We start from the raw sequence: 20785 nt of genomic DNA, 5'->3' as shown, positions 1-20785 counted from the left end.
GCATAATTTTTTCAACTGCTGCTGATGTGTATCTTTGACATCTTATCGTTGCAAGTTAATAGATTTGTTTTTTTTCGACACAGATTACAAACATGTTCATTTCTTACCCTATTACTTAACATTCTAAACACCATTTCTTACCCAGCCGCAGACTATTTTTTACCAACTGTTGCAGGAATGAGTGATGGTTAAATTGACATAATTAAATTGAACAACAATACTTTTAATTTAGTACACCTATAAAACAATGATTCGAATTTTATGAAGCAAATATGTGTTGATCAGCCACCAGCAACCAAACCTAGATCATAGGGACTTACCCTGCCTCAGCCTTCTGCACGATACCCCAACATGATTTACGTCCTCACCTAGCTACTTGTGGTTGTGCACAATATTAGCCAGAATTAAAATATGCTTAGCAATGAGTTGGCTGGTTGATGACAGTTTTGATAGTAAACTAAGCGGCAAAAGAAAGTATAGGTTGGCAATTTGTAATTTTCCTTAAAACAGCGATAACTAGTGGAAAGTGGGTATTGGGAATATGACTGCCCAGGAACAGGTACCAAAAAACACTTCACCGAACGCGCCACCTTTGACGGCGCTCGTACGGTGACCAAAAAAATGGTGAAACAGGTTTCCCGCCTATGGCATAAAGTGCACGTGCATGTTAGCTGTATAAATGCAGGGTATAACCACACGTGATGAAAGCACACAAAGAAATGCCACGACTGTCACAGGAGCAGAGAGAGAAAGAGAGAGCCATCGGTATTACCGAAATGGGTGCAACACAGGTCCAAATTGCCAGAAGGTTTGGTTGTACACCATTGACAGTAGCCAGGCTGATTCAACGGTGCAGGCAGACAGGGAGGACACAGGACAGGCCTAGAACCGGACGACCCCGACTGACAACACCACTGGAAGACGGTCAGATACGGCTCATTCCCCTGCAAAACAGATTGATAACGGCGACGGCGACGGCAGCAACAGCGTTTGGACATCCAATTAGCCAACGTACAGTACTACGACGACTTCGTGCTGCTGGAATCCGAGCGTATCGTCCTTTCCGAGGGATGGTACTGACTGCTAAACATAGACGCCTGAGACTGCGATGGGCGAGGCAGATTCGACGTTGGCAAGTGAGAAATTGGCGTCGAGTGCTGTTTACTGATGAAAGTCGGTTTAACTTGTTTCGAAATGACGGCAGAGAACGAGTTTATCGACGCAGAGGGGAACGTTTGGCTCCGGTGTGTATTCGAGAGGTCCATCCATTCGGCGGGGGAGGTGTCATGGTGTGGGGCGGTATTTGTGGAGATCAGAAGACTGATTTGGTGATAATACAGGGAATCCTGAGCGCTGTGCAGTACAGAGACCAAGTGTTGCAGTCAGTTGTGCGTCCGTTCTTACAAAACCAACAGAAGGGGACATTGTTTCAACACGACAATGCCACGCCCCATTCTGCAAGACTGACTCGGGACTTTCTAAACCTGCAGAACGTTGACGTTTTGCTCTGGCCTGCTCACTCGTCCGATATGAATCCTATTGAACATCTGTGGGACCATCTTGACAGACAGATTAGAGCACGCCATCAGCCTCCCGTCAACAGACAAGTAGTTCCAAGATGGCAGCAGGCGGAGGTCGTATGTGATATCGCTCCTTGTTGTGTTGCAAATTATGAAGACGCAAAGACGATCTGAAGTAAATTACACATTCTAATTGTACAAATACTATCAGAGTACACTTCAGAGGTACCTTGTGAGCAGATTTCTCGACCCAATCACAGAATTGAGCCATGATGTCAACTCGAGAGGGCCGAGAGAGAGGAAACGCAAGTCAACAAAAAACACAGACAATACAGAAGTGTGACCAAAAACGGAAACCATCAGGATCACCAACGGACTCAATACCACCTAAGACCCCGAAGCAGACGGTCCAATCTACACTAAACATGACTGATGTGTTTACGTTGGGAATGAGCAGCACACCAAATACAACCGACAAAACCAACATGGCGGACACACCCCAAGCTGGGGCAAGTGAAAACGATCCACCCCAAGATAAGTCCCTCAACGTCTCCTACCCGTCCTCGCTATTCAACTTCATTAACGAAGCGTCAAACGACGTCATCACGACGAAACTTATCAACGCTCTTATGATGCCAGAACTTCAGGACAAATTCCGAGAATCGTTTACGTCCGTAGCGACAGCAGTGATAAGTGGTCTTGTAAAAGATATTGTAGCTCCCCTACAGAAAGAGATAGAGGATCTGAGACAGGAACTAGAAGAAAAAACAGATGAGCTGGAACAATACAGTCGTCGAAACTCAGTGAGGATCACCGGCTTAAAGGAGACTGTGGACGAGGTACCCGAGGAAACAGTTCAAGACATCCTGAAGATTGTACATCCCAAGATGTCGGTCCAGGACATAGACAGGTGCCACCGGGTGGGAAAGAAGATGCCAGGACGAAACAGGGCTATCATCGTTAAATTTGTGAGCTACTGGGACAGGAACCAGGTGATAATAAACAGAAGAAAACTTCGAGGACAGATATATTCGGTGTACATCAATGAGGACCTAACTCAACGCAGGAGCTTGCTGTACAAATCTGCCAGAGAATTAAAGAAACAAGGAAGGTTTGATGGCACATGGACGTTTGATGGGAGAATCTACACCAGAGACCAACCAGAAGGGAAGATCCGCCACATACAGCGTGATGCTGATTTGGACAGATACCGCCAAAAGAACTGAAGATGCAAAAACTGCTTTGTGTAAAAACATTAGGTGTCAAGAATAAACTTGTGATATCGCAAGGGACGAAAGTGTATGTGGATTTATATGTGCCATTTCAAAGGATGTATGTGTAAGGATTTCTTTATTACTCCAAAGAACGTATTAGTGTGTATTAAACACAGTATATACTGTATATGTATATTTATGATAACACAACACATACATTACTTCGCCTGGGCTGACAATGTTAGTCATGTTGTACATACTATTTGTATATTGTCTTACCTTATCCTTAGCTTTCCATTCACTTCCTGTTTTATCCATATCCCTGATCTCACTCTCCTCTTATATTCCCAGAAAATGAAAACTCCAAAATATATACAATCCATTCTTGTATTGCCATGCTATGTACACACTGATTCCTCACTCAGCATATGGTCACAGCGTCCTAACATTCCCCGATCGTTCACCCAGAAGAAAAGTACGATTGTTCCCTGACTGAAACTGACATATGGGTAATGATATATCTCAGTATCGCGTTGCGATCGGGGTGTTCAACTGTAAAAGTCTTCTAACAGGTTGTGTCAATTGTTTATCTGCAAATCTTCCATCACAAAGTTTCTTTTGAACGAGCTGGACATAATGCATTATATTTTATCACTAGAAGTTAAAGCTTGTAACACTCGACTGTGCCTTTGTGTTCTGCAGGCTTATCTCGGCAATGTAAATGTAATTCTCGTACTCCTATTGTTAATACAGCTTGCAGGGGACGTTGAACTTAATCCTGGCCCACTGACCGGTGATGTAACTAAAATTGACCACTCATTGTCGATCTTCCATTTAAACACCAGGAGTGTCCGTCATAAGCAAAGGTATCTTGCAGAATATTTGTCTGAATATGATGTAGTTTGTTTCACTGAAACACATCTGGATGAATCTGTAGGTAATGAAACTTTACAGTGGCAATCATTTTATAATCCATTACGGAAAGATAGAAATGCTTTTGGGGGAGGGGTTATGATATACATCACTAAGTGTTTAACATACAAGAGAATGCACGAACTAGAAAATATTACTGATGAAAGTATATGGATAAAAATATTTCTTCCTCAAGGGCCTTTATTACTCTGTGCTGTTTACAGACCAGAACACAATTCTATACAGTTTTGGAGTCGGTTAGATACTTCTATCGAAGTTGCATTGGATATATCTAGTAAAATGGTGATTTAAATGAAAATTTATTATCTAACAGGAAAAATTACATAAACGGGATTTTACACAGAAAAAAATTAAGGAATGTAATTGATGAGCCCACCAGAGTCACTTCTAAATCTAGCACACTTTTAGATCCAATCATTGTTAGTGAAGATGTTGATGTAAAGGTCAGTGATGTGATCGACTTCGATAGTACAATATCTGATCACAGAGGTACTTATATGGAAATGGACACACAAATATGCACCAAGATAGCTTATAAAGGCAAGGTTTTTTGTTATAACAAAGGAGACTTTGTTAAATTGAATGATCTCATATACACTACCAATTGGTCTGTATTATTTAATGAATGTACAAATGTTGATGATATGTGTGAAGTGTTGTATGAAAGATTGAACGATTTTGTAACACAATGTATTCCATCTAAAATTGTCACTATTCGACCAAATGACAAACCATGGTTTGATTCACATTTAAGAAAGGGGTGTAGGATACGTAATAGGTTACGAAAGAAATCAAAAAGGAGTAATAAGGAGACAGATATTATAGCATACAAAAAACAACGCAATAAAGTCAACAACATGAAAAGTTATGCGAAAGAAAAGTTCTATTCTAACATCGAGGAATTTCTTTCGGAACTATATATAGTAAATAAACAATCATATTGGAAATTACTAAGATATGTCGTCAAAAACTCTGGAACATCTACGAGCATCCCCGTTAAGGAAACAAGATACCGATGACTGTCCCACTATATTTTCAGATTTAGAAAAATCAGAGAGATTAAATGAATATTTCCAATCCATATTTACCCTAACAGAAGAACGGGAAGAATTAACATATTTCAGTCAACGCACCAAGAGTATTTTTGACAAATTAACTGTCTCAGAAAATGAAATATCTGACGTTATAAAATGTCTTCAAATTAACAAGGCATCTGGTCCAGACAGAATAAGTAACAACCTATTAAAGAAAACAGTAAACAGCATTAGTATTGTTTTATGTATGTTATTCAATCATTCATTGGCTTTAAATGCATATCCAACAGAATGGAAAAGAGCGCATGTCATGCCATTGTATAAGAAAGGAGATCATTCAGTTGTGACAAATTACAAACCAATATCACTCATTAGTTGTATTGGTAAAGTATTTGAAAGAGTTGTATTTAAGCATCTTTATAACTACTTTCATGACAATAAATTGTTATATAAATACCAGTCGGGCTTTCAAAAAGGCCATTCCACTCTCCATCAATTAATTGAATTGTATAATCAAATTTGTATATCTTTAGATAATAGAGAAAAATATTGCATGTTTTTTTGCGATGTGTCAAAAGCATTTGATCGTGTCTGGCATAGAGGGCTTACGTACAAATTAGAAATGTATGGTATAAAAGGGAATTTACTTGAATGGCTGTCTAGTTACATAAGCAATCGTACTCAATCAGTGTTTGTAAGCGGGGCTCTATCCAAGCCAAGGATTTTGAAGGCTGGCGTTCCACAGGGGTCGGTGTTAGGTCCCTTTTTATTCATTGTGTTTGTTAACGACATTGCTGATGAATTAGATTGCATAACAAGACTCTTTGCTGACGATACAGCACTCGGCTTTTCTTCACCAGACAATCAACTTGTTGAATCAACTCTAAATTTAAATCTGAGCAAGCTGTGTAACTGGGCAAAACGCTGGTTAATTAAATACAACCCAGATAAAACAGAAGCGGTTATATTTTCCTTAACAGATGAATATTTAATCAGACCTCATTACCTTGTACTTTGATGAATGTAAAGTTAAGAATGTTCAAAATCATAAACATTTGGGTATAACGTTTGCATCAAACGGAAAATGGTCCTGTCACGTAGATAACATAATTAAGTTAACATCAAAAATGATAAATTCAATGAGAAAATTAAATTCATATTGAACAGAAATACATTAAATAAAGTATATACAATCTTCATAAGACCCCATTTCGAATATGCGTGTGAAGTGTGGGATGGGTGTTTTATCAACTTAGTTAGAAAATCTCCAACTAGAAGCCAGAGTAGTTACTGGGCTCCCAAAGTATACTTCGCACACACATCTGTTTTATGAACAGGATGGGAAACGTTAATAAAACGAAGAAGGAAACTCAAGCTATGTTTGTTCTACAAAATACAAAGTAATATTGCCCCAACTTACCTTAAAGACATTGTACCAACCACTGTAGGTTCAAATATATCATATAATTTAAGAAATTCAGACAATATTGAGATTCCATATACTAGATTAAAACACTCAACGTGTTCTTTTATTCCATCAACTGTAAGGTTATGGAACACTATTCCTGCAGCAGGTAGAAATTGTACATCTACATCCCAATTCAAGACATACATACAAAAAGAGCAAGTCATTGCACCTCCATATTTTTCCTATGGTGTAAGAAAGTTGAATATTTATCATACTCGATTAAGATACATGAAAAGCCAGTTAAATTATGATTTATACAGAATAGAGGTAAAATGTGATCCAATATGTCAATGTGGTGATCCATGTGAAAACGCATATAATTATTTATTAAAGTGTCCATTGTACGTCCACCAAAGCAAAACTATGTTAATAATAATTCGGGACATTTTACAGTACGCCGTGAACAAAATTGCTAAATTAGATTTAAATTTGATGTTAAACGGAAATGAATGTTTGTCCATTATGGAAAATCAACACATCTTTAAAGCAGTGCAAATGTTTATAAGTCATACAAAGAGATTTGGGTAACACTTTAATGTACATATACTAGTCTCTCTCTTTTGTACATTTCTTGTTATCTTTACACTCACTTCTTTTCTGTTTTCCTTGTATGTGATTTACTGTACACGCTTTGTAAATACCATGGAGAGGGAGTCCTAAGTTGGATAACTTGTTCCAAATCCATTTCAATCTGAATAAAATATGTTTAAATCAACAGACAAGTATTGCAGCAGGCCCTGAGAGACGAGTGGCAACGGATTCCAGGCCACGTCATCAAAAGACTGACGTCATCGATGAGGCGGCGTATTACAGCTTGCATTGAGGCAGCTGGAGGTCATACACGCTATTGAAGGCAACTGTGTCGACAATGAACTTGTAGTGTGTCTGACAATGTTTTGGTGACATTTCAGACAACTTTTGAAAATGAAATTTCTTACCCCACCTTGAGCTTACATTACCTGTGATTGCACAATTTCATTCAAACTGTGGTTGATCAATCATGTGTTACACCTTCCTAGATTATATTTTAATTTACAACAAAATCTCTTCGTGTTATTTTTTTATTGATCATGGAACTCGACCTATACATTCTTTTGCCGCCCAGTTTAATTACATGTCACACACAGGGGTGGGGGACAATCATTTTACGGTACTTTAACCTGCTGGGCAGAGCCTTCAATAATCTTTGTCGGTAAAAGCATCACACGAAATCTACAAGCAAGCAATTAGTTAATCACATACATATTACAAATTTACGAGAATTTCAAAGAATCAGATGCCCGCTAACACGGGGGAAAAATCTTTCAGATTTACTGTTTCCTGAATCCCTTGCAAATGCAAAGTCTTACACGATCAAGCAATATATGCTTGACGGTGAATCTTTCATCACAAGCGATACACTTAGGAGGTTCGACCTCATCGGGTTTGAGCAGATATTCGTAAACTGACTGTGGCCAATACTTCGTGGCAAAACGACTTCATCATGTCTTTACTGAAAACCCAAGAAGGTATGACCGATTGTTGGCCAAACAATGGATCTGAAAATATGCTGAAATTGTTACATTGATTTTGTTGTTTAATATAGGTCAAAGTCGTTACGATAACTTTGGCCCCAGTAGTAAAGATGGAACTAAAGTATTGTCGGGAATGCTAGAAAAATGCTTTTTGCCTGTTAATAAAGGATATAATTTTTCACAGACTGTTGTAATTGAAATATCGAGTAACTACCGATCGACCTACCTATGGTTAGAATTATTTCAGTCACAAAGAGTCCTATCGACCAGTTTAGAGGAGACAAATTCTACCGAAAACAGGAAGTTTACATTTATTTTTTTGTCAAATGATGGCAGTCTGAAACGGCCTATAGAAATATGCGCACTTGACGCCGTTATAGTGATAATAATGTAGTCTTCATAAAACATCTAATCCACAAACAAAAGTCATTTTGAGAAAATTCCAGATGTGCATCTTCTAAAACGACAAAATGACGCTGCGTTTATTTTGTTAACATTGCTCCCGTGATGTATGTTACATTACACTTGCATTGCTATAACCATGGTACACGATATGAAGTCTGTATTGGGAACTGTATAAAAGTTCTTTACACTTTAGAGAGTTAGAGGGAAAATATTTATTTATTTAGATAGGATGAATTACCGAACTGCCCAAGCTATATGGCTTTCAATTCATACCACGATTAGTAAACAAAACATGTATAGGGATGGTCTCAAAAACAAAACTTGGACGTAAAAGGTTATTAGACAGCTTTGATACTGGGAGATTAGGTGTGTATAGTGTACAAGCTTTATGAGCAGAAGGTAACCCTGACTTGTAGTAGAATTTGGGAGGAATTAAAGATACAATTAATGTTAACTGCACTTACAATTGCCCTCCAAGAGATGTGATTTCGATACACTGCTCGTGTCGATGACCGAGCACTTTTCAGGGAAGATATTCCATCCTGTCTATGAGATCACATTATCTCCGAACCATTCATAACTATCACAGTCAGGGCGTCCAGATAATTTACCTTGATGAATCATTCCACTGCCGACATGTGGCTATCGGCAGATGGACAAAAAGCATCCACAGACCATCAGGTAAAGGTAATCGTGTCATTGTTTTGCACGCTGGAACCCATGATATGGGGCTTATTGATGGATATGTAATAGTTTTCGAGGCGGAAAAGAAAACTGTTTATTTTCATAAGGAAATTATAGGAGGTGATGTGTTCATAGACTGGTTGGAATTTCAGCTATTGCCCATTTTAAACAACGTCAGTGTCATTGTCATAGATAACGCCAGTTAATATAACGTCCGGGAATCAGATACTGTCGCCCAAACCATGAGAAGTCTGAAGGCGACCATACAGGAATATATGACATTGTCGACTTCAGACCATATGAAACGAAAGTTCAACTCATGGAGAAAATTCGGCTGAATAAGAGCTCTGTAAAGTACAGGACATACATGTATGTGCTGGCGGCACAACACGGTCACGTTGTCTTACGTTCGCCAGTCAGACATTGTGAGCTCAATCCTGTTGTGCCCATCTTGGCTAAAAGTAAAGGGTTCCTGGAAACACATAACACAACATTCAAAAGTACATATTCATATACGTCATCGGCGGAGATAAATGCTACTTCAAGAAATCATCTATAGAACAACAAATACTTCTGGATTCCAAAACCGCAACCTTCCAATACTCATCCATGCAGTACATATCCTCAATTACAACGCACATGTCAGTAGAGTACAATGACAGCAATGGTTTGAGACCACCCCCAACTCGGTGTCATTTGCACCCGTGAGAATGCATGGGACGGTGTGAGGTAATCACCTCGGGACAGGTGTTCGGTCATTACCATAGGTTATAGGCCCTTTCATACATGCATGACAACACACGAAAAGTTGATCATCATTTTACCTGTAAAAGTACATTTTAGGGGTAATCACAGTGTCAGTTAGGACAGGCTAGATTAAGACAATTTGCGTTATTTTGATACATGCTCTTTGTTATAGTCCTATGACTCGTATTTATTAAATGAAGCCAGAAAAGCAGTTTTCTAGCATTTCCGACAGTACTTTAGTATCTGGGATTCTTGAGGAAACAGTTTTGGATCCAGTGACAGTGGCACTCGCAACTTTGCCACCATCCTTCGACCCTTGAATTACGCCCTGCATCACCAGAATAGAACCTCCTATAGCTTTATGACCGGGAGGGAAAAATGAATGGTAAGAGCTGTCTGAACTGACGGATGTCCATTTGATCTGTATTTTTATGTAAGTTTCTTGGAGATGTAAACGCTGGCGGTTTGAAATCAGGAATTAATAGCTGTTTGTCATTTGATTTATTCTCAAGACATCTGCAATTCCTTTGTATAATGTTTTGTAGATTAATGGCGGTGCTTTCACGGGAGATATATCACGCGAAAGTGAGGAAGACTTTGTAGTACTCCTATTTGTATCCTGTGGAGATGGAGTTACCTCCATGTCCAGAGGACCAAAGGAGCTATGGACCCCTATGGAGATCTCTAAAGTAGGGGTGGCCTTTGGTGATGGTGTTTGCAGCTGCTCTGGTGTCACAGCTGGTATTGCTAGTGAAGCGGTAGGAAGAGATTGGCTTGGCCCTTGTCAGATGAGTCAGACCTGCAACCCTTTTCTTAGCTTCTTGGAAGGAGATATTCTGTTCATGTTTGATCTTCAAGATTTGATATTTACGTTGCTACGCAGGACAGGACTTTGAAGGGGTCATATGGTTCCTACTCCAGTTTGCGAACTTCACGTTCTTTATGAAGCAGATGCATGGCGGGACTTGGATCCTTGTCCAAATACTTGGCACGTGTAGCACCGGAGTGGATCATCGATTGATTATTACTAATACCATCTCCGATGTTGTGGCCCTATTATGGTTTTGTGGAAAGGTTGACAACGTTGATATTTGTTTTGCTTGTTTGTTTGTTTGTTTAACGCTACACTCAGCAATATTCCAGAGGCGACTTTGCTTGTCGAAAGAGACGACTAACGGGATCGGATGGTCAGACTCGCTGACTTGGTTGATGTATGTCATTGTATCCCAATTGCGTGGATCGATGCTCATGATATCAGTCACAGGATTGTGGGGTCCAGACTCGATTATTTACAGACCGCAGTCATATATAGCAGGAATATTGGTGAGTGAGGCGTTAAACAACAAACAAACAAGCAAGCAAACAAACCTTTTTGCATAAAAAGTCAACGCAAGAGGATAACCTTGTTTATCAGCTAAAACATTGGCGTAATATGGAAAAGAGCAGTGAAAATTGTATGAATTGAATACTGAAACTCAGCGATCACACCAGGTGTAAAAAGCATGATTAGGGTATTTATACTAGCAAAGGGGTAAAAGTTGGAAAGAAGCCCAGTGCATGCAATATTGGATTGAGGGCTTCCAAAATCTTCTCCCCTCAAATTATCTGGTTAAATGCATCCAACCTTTGCTGTTGCGCGTGAGATACACCTAGGTCTAGCCAAGGCAAAAACACCAATCCTTTCGAACATGGAGGCATGGGTAACAGCATTACAGCCAATGAAAGAAAGGAATCGTTCTTCTTTATTGTGTTTCAGTGGCCTCTTTTGGGGTTTGACAGTTATCAACTTCCAGAAAACTACATATACGTTTATCGAGACGTTTTGAGGCAGCATTTTCTGGAAGGCTAGCTGTACCTTATATAAGTTTTGCCTGATTGTTTGTTTGTTGTTTAACTCCGCACTCAGCAGTATTTCAACTGTATGACGGCGGTCTGTAAATAATCGAGTCTGGATAGTAACAACTATTGATTGTGAGATAATTAGTTATCACTATTAATATGTTTGTTTATGAAAGGGGTTGTCACCAAATAATGTTAATGTAAATACAGTGGTGTAAAAAGATGCTTTTACTTGGTGTATGCATCTTTCAGACACATGGATTCGTCGGAGTTTAGAGATCGAGGGAAGGAGATGGTGGACTATATTGCTGATTACATGGACACTTTGTCATTGAGGAGAGTGACACCAGAAGTGGAGCCGGGCTACCTACGTGAGCTACTTCCATCTAGAGCCCCCAGAAAAGGGGAGGATTTTACAGTCATCATGAAAGACGTAGAACGTGCGATAATGCCAGGGGTATGTGTGGACTTTGTTTGGCACATAAGGAGATACAATGAGCGGTTTATGTACGAATACGTTAACGTGTTATTAACAGCCTGTAAGGTTAAAAAGATAGGCTTTTGAAATATGGATATTTCCGATTTCCCTTTTCCTCTTTTGAAATTTTGAGAAGCAAAGTTTTCTGCCAACTACTGATTCCAAACCTCTGGGTTATCAGCCTTTGGTATTACAACTATGTCCGGTAAGGTCTCAGCACAAGAACTTTCATTTCGTCAGCGTCTGAAGACAAAGTTTTTGAATAACCTTTACACAATACAACAACTAGGTGAATTCAGTCAATTCATGTGAGTTCTTCAATCCAGATGTCTATCAAAATATAAAATGAACTGCATGTTTTACTCTGGCAAATTCTCAAATACAAAATATTACTGGTAACCTTAATTATTTTAATTTATCAATATCCGACCTCCGAACATGATATTATTTAGCGTAAATAACATAAATAATAGAACTATCCTTGATATACAACTTAATTAAATAGATTCCAAAACTAACCTAACGTACACTAATCTATACTAAACTTGACAGTCACTTTCACAAATCACAATCACATAACTGAATACCTTCTAAACTTGCCCCAAACTCAATGTATTACTGATAGAACATGTGTCAATATATTACACAGTGCATACTGTGAAATCAATACAAACTATACAAATATTTGTCACAGTTTGACAATGTCCCCCGCCGTTACAAAACGACATCTTACATAATTTCCTTAAATTTAAGTAAAGCAGTTGCACAATATGTCTCCAGGATATCCACAAAAATTTGAGCTACACCACTTATAATTGCATTTATCTACAACGGGAAGTTGTGATTTCATGTGATGGACAATATAGAATATCTTCTTCATAAGAAAGGATTACCTACAAATGGATCTAGAAAGTGCTACGTAACTACTTCAGTTCAAGCGATTATTATTGGGTAAACATAGTACATGAACCATACACTCTGGGCATAGCTATCTCACATATAACAGGGAGATGATTAGATTCTGTCCATAAAAGCACAACTAAGTCAAACACCTAATCAAACATACAGGAAGATACAAACACATACAAGGCAATGTTTTTCTCCAGCTTTATGCCCCTTTACAACATGCAAGCCATTTACAAAATTCCAAAAGGGATAATCCAACATTTTCTTGTGACGCTAAACGAATCAATATCACACATACCTGAGTAATCATCAATAATATAATAATTTCTATCACGAACTCTGGCATTGGTCAATAGTTGATCGATTATGCAATTTAATATAGGTAATTCTAATCTAAAGGTTGAATCGTGGAAATATCAAGCTTATGTATATAGCTTTCATATACTGATGCCATGTAGTTTCTAGTTTTCTATTCGTGAATATAGACCTTAATATTTGTAGAAAAAATGTTTAACTATCAATGCCGATAGAACCACACGAGGAGCGTCTTTTAGTTTGTTGGCATAATATGATGTTGCATTAATACCAATTTATTATCACATTTCAGATTACACACTGGCAGCATCCAAACTTCCATGCTTACTTCCCCGCTGGAAACTCCTATCCGTCTATACTTGGGGACATGTTGTCTGCAGCTATTGGCTGCATTGGATTCTCATGGGTATCGATGTTCAACATCATTGCATTGTCATGGCTTAGGTTACTCAATTTAACTATGTAACATCAAGTAAAGAGTTCATCAAAGAAATGTTGCACAGTACAGGTACTGTACGTAAAACAGGTGGTAAATTTACTCTCTTCACAAGCAACTAACTCACATTTGATATCTACTTTAAATCGTGAAGTTATTTCAATTTCAAGATTTAAGTTATACTTGAGTAAAACTAGGATGAAGAATACGTCTATTCTTCAGACAACAGAATATGAATTTGTAAACAAATTACGTAACAAGCAGTTAGTATGGATGTCAACTCTATTTACACTGGTGCGATGTTTGGGTGCAGGTGCTAGTACCTTTGTCAAGCAGCAGATTAAGAATCTGAACAACAATCTTCACAAAGTAATGTTGAAATGTCTGGTTATTATGTTAAACAGCTTGGACGGGGCAGAGCATTTGAGGCGAGATTGTCTTTGTCACCCTAGCACACATACAAACGGCATGTGTTTGTGTGCATATATTTAGTATATTAATATTGGTGAAGACATTCAGTCCGTAGTATCACTGATGTGCAATTATCAGCAATCAAACGACCCCATTTATCTTTGCCCCTGTGCATATACAATGTATGTTCTAATGCTTAAAATGCTTATTTTTAGTAAACATGTTTATGTACACAATGAATCGTGTTTGCGTTTCAGGCTGCAAGCCCGGCATGCACTGAACTTGAAATAATAACACTTGACTGGGTCGGTATGTCAATATTCAATTAAATACCTACAAACCAAGACAAAATTAGTAATACAAACGTTAACATCAATGTTCAGCAAGTCTCTCTGCACGTAACTTAGCATAAATATATATATATATATATATATGTATGTATTTATATTTTAGCACAATGTATATAAATACAACTCGTCCCAAACACAGTTCCCGAGACAACTGAGGTGTGGCAACCACTTTCATCTCGGTGTGTGTATGTGGGTCTGTACTTCTCTACGTTTAGTTGTGCCTGTACGTAGATGTATATGACACAGTGGTAGCGTGTGTCAAATTGGACATTGGGTCATACGACTTGGTCTGTATTCAACCAGGACGCTTTTACCTTCGATGACCTGCATTCCTTTTGGATGTATGTGCTGGTGACAAGCACATACATCCAAAAGCATTTGTATATACTGCATTGATGTATTCATTGCAAGGCAAGTACTTCACATACCACAGTACACTTCTCGTGGAAATGGTTGGTCCACTTCGAAGTGAAGTGAATAAAATAGTAGATGAAACACTAACAATTAAATGTTTGCATTTCTGTGTATGAATGTAAGACATATTCTATAGTCGGCACCAAATTCGTGTGTTGGCTTGTTCATATTGATCGCCTAGGCCTCCGACCTAAACTGACGTGTGTCGTCATCACAGTAGCCATAGTGGGCAATATATTCTACAGTAGAAGAAGTTAAGTTAGGTTCTGATCTAGATCTTAATTGAGATATTAATATATTCATCTAATAAATTTCCAAATATTGGTGGTAATGAATTGTAAAGTTCTAAATTTTGTCATTTCAGGAAAGATGATAGGTCTGCCAAGTATGTTTCTGCATGAAAGTGGTATTGGTGGCGGTGTAATTCAGGTATGTGATATAATTTTGTTTGCAACAAGTACGTTAACAATGGCAGGTCTCTTTTTGCAACATTAATCAATCTCTCCAATTAGGTTTTGATGATAGGGCATGATTTGAACCAACAACAGAATATGTCAATGGCCAGCTGACGGATCATTGTATAATTCCAGAATATCTAAACTAATTGGATGAGTCGAAAATACATTTTTCAGTATGATTATACACTGTTAACATGGATAAATGTACCAAAGCTCTAAGAATAGGCTTAGCATCAGCAGTGAAAATAGAGGTATTTTCTGGTAATTCAGTGCATGATGTGTGATCCAACAACACAGGCACTTGCTACTTGGATTCATAAGTAAAAATTGAACCATGAGCATCCATTTACTTTTATTGCATCAGACCTTTTGAAACTGTCAAAGATATATGCCGGTTTTGGGGTTGGAAGACAATTTAGTAATATATGAAAGAGCCTAATTTCATAAGGTGTGGTTTTATCCTACATATAGAGACGGTCAAGAGATTGTCGAAAGGCCCCAAAATATAATCATACCTTAATCACCATCTACTTGTCGCCCGTGATTTCAATGGAAGGATGCGGACATGCCTGGATTCCATTGCATATGATAACCTTGATTTTATTCAAACCGATAGTGATCATTATTCAGTAGATCAAGTTAACATTACAAAAAATAGTATAGATAATGTTGGGCATAATAAGCTTGGGGTTAAATTAGCAGAACTTTGTGCAACAAATGGGATCCATGCTTTGAATGGTAGACTATTTGACGACCAGGCTGATAATTTTACTTGGGTCACACCAAATGGTGCCAGTGGGGTAGACTATATTTTTAACTCCTCCCACTTTTTACCGCCATTGGTGTACACGAGAACCATTTCCCGCTTTTTTTTCTCTACAGACATTCCACAATAACTTTCCGATTACAATGAGTAATAAGAAACAACATGAGTTAGCAATATTCCAGCAAACATCACGGCGGAGGGCACCAGGCATAGGTTTCACACAATGTACCCATGTAGGGTCTTTGGCGTGACGAGCGAACGCTATATCCACTAGACTATCCCACTACCCCACCACCCCAGATAATGATAATGATGATGATGATCATTACTCAAGCCGTGTTAGGGTCAAGGTCACTTGGTGTGCAAACAGAAAGCAATACTTTCTTGAAAATGTGACTTTATTAGTGATATTATTGAGATGGATGTATAGCAAGGTGGAACAGCTTTATTATCATTATTTCATACTGCGGCGGATCGGTTCAATAGAATATACAATACAAACATGTCACACAGTGTTCCGATCCAAACTCCTTGGTGGGATAATGAAGTGAAACATTCATGTTTGTTCGCACTCCGCAATATTCCAGCTCTATGACGGCGGTCTGTAAATATTCGAGTCTGAACCAGACAATCCAGTGATTGACATCACGAGCATCGATCCACGCAACTTGGATACGACCTGTATTTTGGGAAACAGTGTGACAAACTCAAGTAATGACCCAAGTGCCTTTTGGAAAAGCTTAAATCATGTGAGGACAAGGCCCCTCCAGATTTATCAGTAAATTTATTTCCTCTTGGAAGATATCGGGAATCTGCTAAAGAATCCATTTACAGATGGTGACATTAACTCTTGCCTGAAATATCTTGAATGTGGCCTTGATGGACGTGGAAATGAATTCTTTAATACAATATTTTTTTATACGACCACACTTTAGACTGGACTTTTCATCAAAGTTATTGATTGTGACTTATTACTTAATTTGCCCCATCCCCGAATCTTGAAGTACCAAAGAACAAAACAACTGCAGCAGACTATCTCTGATGGACGGACCCTGTAAAGTTTTAACATCAGTGGCAAATCCACCGCCAAGACTACTAATCAGAGTGTCAGAAAATAATGCTATTGTTGAAACACAGGCATACATAGTTATTCAACTACAGATTACATTTGTGCCCTGCAAGCAAAGGCAAAATGTTTTAATATGTCTTAACTACTCAAATAATAATATGGTGCTTGGTGAGTGAGTGAGTGAGCATTACTATGACTGACCGAACCCCACTCTATATTGTGCAAGGAAGTGTCACTAGACAGTACTATTCGGACAACATACTGACACCCATTTTTGTTCCATTCGGAAGGCGTGTGGGTCGACGTTTTGTCTTTCGCGGCGGCAAGGCCCGTGCTCACTCCACCAGCGCATGCATAGAATGCCATGGCAACAATGACCCCAGACCGTTGCCCCATTGAACTCGTCTGGGACATGATAAGGGGACGTGGGCGTTAACGTCATAGGCCGCCGACCACGTTGGCTGAACGTGACCAGGAACTGCAAGAGAAGTGAGACGGACTCATGTGCAGTTTTATGATTTGTCGAGTGAATGAATGTTAGCTCGGTCGTGTTGGTATTCTGATCCAAAAACGTCAATTTCCCACCTTATCGTCTTTTCCCTATCGTCCTTCAAGATCGTTGGGGGTCATAATATCTACTGTCATACTTCACTAGCCATTGTAATGCGTTCCCAACAAGTTCATCATAATTATACAAGTGTTACGTGGAACTAATATATCTTACAATTTTTTAAATGTTTAGTTATTTCTTACTATTCCCTACGATTGTTTAAGACTATCTATATAATTATGTACTGTTGTAGATATATTCATCATGAAAACACTTGGGTCAAGTCTCTTGGGATGTACATGTACATGTAGGTAAAACCACTTGGGTATCTGACATCAAGTCAATTTCATTTCAGTATCGATTTGATTTTGTCAGCCTTGTAAAGACATTGGCAATACTAAACTGTTCATATCGGCCAAAGACTTAGTTACTGCTACATTCAATGCAACTATTTTCTTAAGGTTTCGTGTCATTATTACTCAGAGTTTAAGTCAATACTATTAACGTTTCTGTATATCAAAGGAAACTTAAAGCTGTGTTTAGGTGTGACAACTTTAGATTATCAGAAAAAAGTGGTAGGCACACACATACTCAATACCAAGATAGGTTAAATGTGGTAAATAAACATAGGTTAAATGTGGTAAATATACATAAGTACACTAATAATGGTACTTGGGGAATGTGGTAGGGTACCCATGCAGTATAACTGTACATTCAGAGCAAAGAAGTACCGGTGCAAAAGGCTTATTCATCTTGATAAACACAGACTGCCCTTTCAGTCTTACATCATGCTGAAATCTCTTGATGATGAAGGGAAAACATCTTGGATATCTCAAATCAGGTCAACTTTATTCCAGTATGGATTTGGTCTTGTGTGGCTGAGTCAGGGTATTGGCAATTACCACTGTTCATGTCAGCCTTTAAACAAAGATTGTATGACTGCTTCATTCAATAATTGCACTCCTCCTAATTGAAATTTCATCAAAATGTCATTATTACTCTCAGTGCAAGTCATCACTTAATGTTGAAAAATATCTTACTGGTAATCTTTCTGTACAACAAAGGAAACCTATAGCTATGTTAAGATGTGACAACTTTAGATCATCAGTAGATATAGTGGAAGGCATACAAACATTGTACCAGTGCCGATGGAATAGCCTCGTAGTTGAAGCGTTCGCTCGTCACGCCGAAGACCCGGGTTTGATTCCCTACATGGGTGCAATATGTGAAGCCCATTTCTGGTGTCACCCGCTGTGATATTGCAGGAGTATTGCTAAAAGCTTTGTAAAATTATACTTACTCACAAACACTGTACCAAGATAGAGTCTGTGGTGTTACTTACGATGTTTAAATAATGTTGAAGATGAATTACATGTATTGTTGGGGTGCAATCGCTACTCGCAGGCGAGAGTTAAATACCTTTTAAATAACTCTGTAAGTAACCCGAGAAAGTTAAAAAGACAAGATTTTGCACTTTGTCGGACACATGTTCAACCCAATAGTATGCTATTGTATATTTTATTACATTTTATGTAAACTGACGTCGAAAAGAAACTTTACCACTTTGAAAATGAAATTACAAAAAAATAAAAACAGTTCAAAAGTTCAAACTAAATCAAAACAAAACACATCGTCCAAACACAATAACGCTCTATGCAGAAAGTGGCACACGTCCACGGTGCGTGTTGTTTTAGGAAATGCGAAAAAGGGGGAAAACATGTGCCGCTTGAGTAGCCGAAATTACGCTGCATTGGGGGTATATAAGTGATACGAATGGCATGTCAGACACTCACAATGATGAAACAAATCCCCATAGAAATGCCATGACTGACACCCGAACAACGGCGAGCGGGCCCTGGGTATGTTACAGCTGGGAGCCACTCATGCCCACATTGCTAGAACCTTTTGTTGATCATGTGTTGCTGTAACTAACCTGATGCAACGTTACAGACAGACCGCGCACACATGAGGACCTGGTTAACTACGCCCAAAGAAGAACGGTACTTGAATCACTCCCAGACAGTAATGTCATCAGCGACGAATGCCTGACTCAGAGGGCAGTAACTGTTATTGACATAGATTGAGGTTGGCCCGGACTGTATATCGTTGGCAGCGACGTGACTGGCAGATGGTCGTCTTCACTGACGATAGCCGGTCCTGTCTGTTCAGAACTGATGGAAGACAGCATGTTTACCGCCGAAAGGGAAGAACGAACACTGACCTGTTGCGTTCAGGAGGTCGTGCCGTATGGTGGAAGGGGTGTTATGGTGTGAGGAGGACATAGTGGGCAGGCGAGCACACCACTTGTCATCGTTAACGGAAATGTGACAGTTCGGCGTTACATGGATGGCATTCTTATTCCCATTGTCAGCTGTAGTGTCCTTTATCAGCATGACAACGCCAGACCCAATACAGCCCGAATCGTTCAGAACTTCCTTGCAGCCAACAACGTCAACGTGTTGCCTTGGCCTGCACGCTCCCCAGACATGTCCCCCCATAGAACACCTCTGGGATGTCCTTGGCCGTCGTGTTCGACAGCGACCACACCCTCTAGCCAACCGAGGCGTCATCAGAGGACTGACTTTTTCTGTGCGCTTGAGTTTAGCAGGGGGTCGTCACACATGCTATTCATGTGACGGGTGATTGAAATTGAGCGAATTTAGATGCGTGTTCCCTTTGTCATTTGCGTTGAAAGCTTGTTTTGCCAGCCCCAAATCAATTCGGACAACTGTCATGCCAATATCGGATGCTGTATGACTGTCATTTTAAATGATGATTGCGTTGGGATTTTGATCTTTTCAATACATTTTACTTTATGCATCTATATGTTGTGGTTTTTAAACTAGACAGAGGCGAAAGTTTCTTTTGGTCGTCAGTTTATTATGTGTCGGTGGTATAAACTACTGAATAAAGGTATCCGTCTAAAAGCTACTCTTACAGGCTCCACCATAAACAGTGGATTTATAGTTCAATTTGGATAAGCGAATAAGCGTATATTCAGCGTCATTATTGTGGGTTCACGCATATAATAAGATATAAAAGTATGAAAAAAAGTCTCATTTTCAACTTTCGAGAGTGCAGTTCAGTTGCATCTGGAATGAACCCGCAGATGCAATTTTATACCCGCATTTACTGTTATTTGTCATGGACGTGCACGTGTACTGGTTGCTGTTATGTGAGTGTTTTGGTGTGTTTGTTTTCATCACCTTCAATCGTGCAGTCATTCTTAAATCATGGTTCACGAATGTGAGGGCTCGCATAGGAGTTAGGACTA

At 39.0% G+C, this 20785-nt stretch overlaps 1 protein-coding gene across 1 annotated transcript in view; it reads left to right on the top strand.

Annotated features, from left to right (window-relative positions):
* LOC124124275 (aromatic-L-amino-acid decarboxylase-like) overlaps positions 1-20785 on the top strand; it is a 62071-nt gene that overhangs the window by 5028 nt on the left and 36258 nt on the right. Inside the window, exons 2-5 of the mRNA XM_046487421.2 lie at positions 11611-11815; positions 13350-13463; positions 14162-14213; positions 15033-15097. Coding sequence (XP_046343377.1) covers positions 11615-11815; positions 13350-13463; positions 14162-14213; positions 15033-15097 — 432 coding nt within the window. The 5' untranslated portion in view covers positions 11611-11614. The remainder of the gene's footprint in view (positions 1-11610; positions 11816-13349; positions 13464-14161; positions 14214-15032; positions 15098-20785) is intronic.

The sequence above is a fragment of the Haliotis rufescens genome, unplaced genomic scaffold, assembly GCF_023055435.1.
Source record: "Haliotis rufescens isolate VD_foot unplaced genomic scaffold, xgHalRufe1.0.p SCAF_13, whole genome shotgun sequence".
In the NCBI taxonomy this organism is placed as follows: Eukaryota; Metazoa; Mollusca; class Gastropoda; order Lepetellida; family Haliotidae; genus Haliotis; species Haliotis rufescens.
Note: the sequence above shows the minus strand (reverse complement) of the source record. Positions and strands in the feature narration are given on the sequence as shown.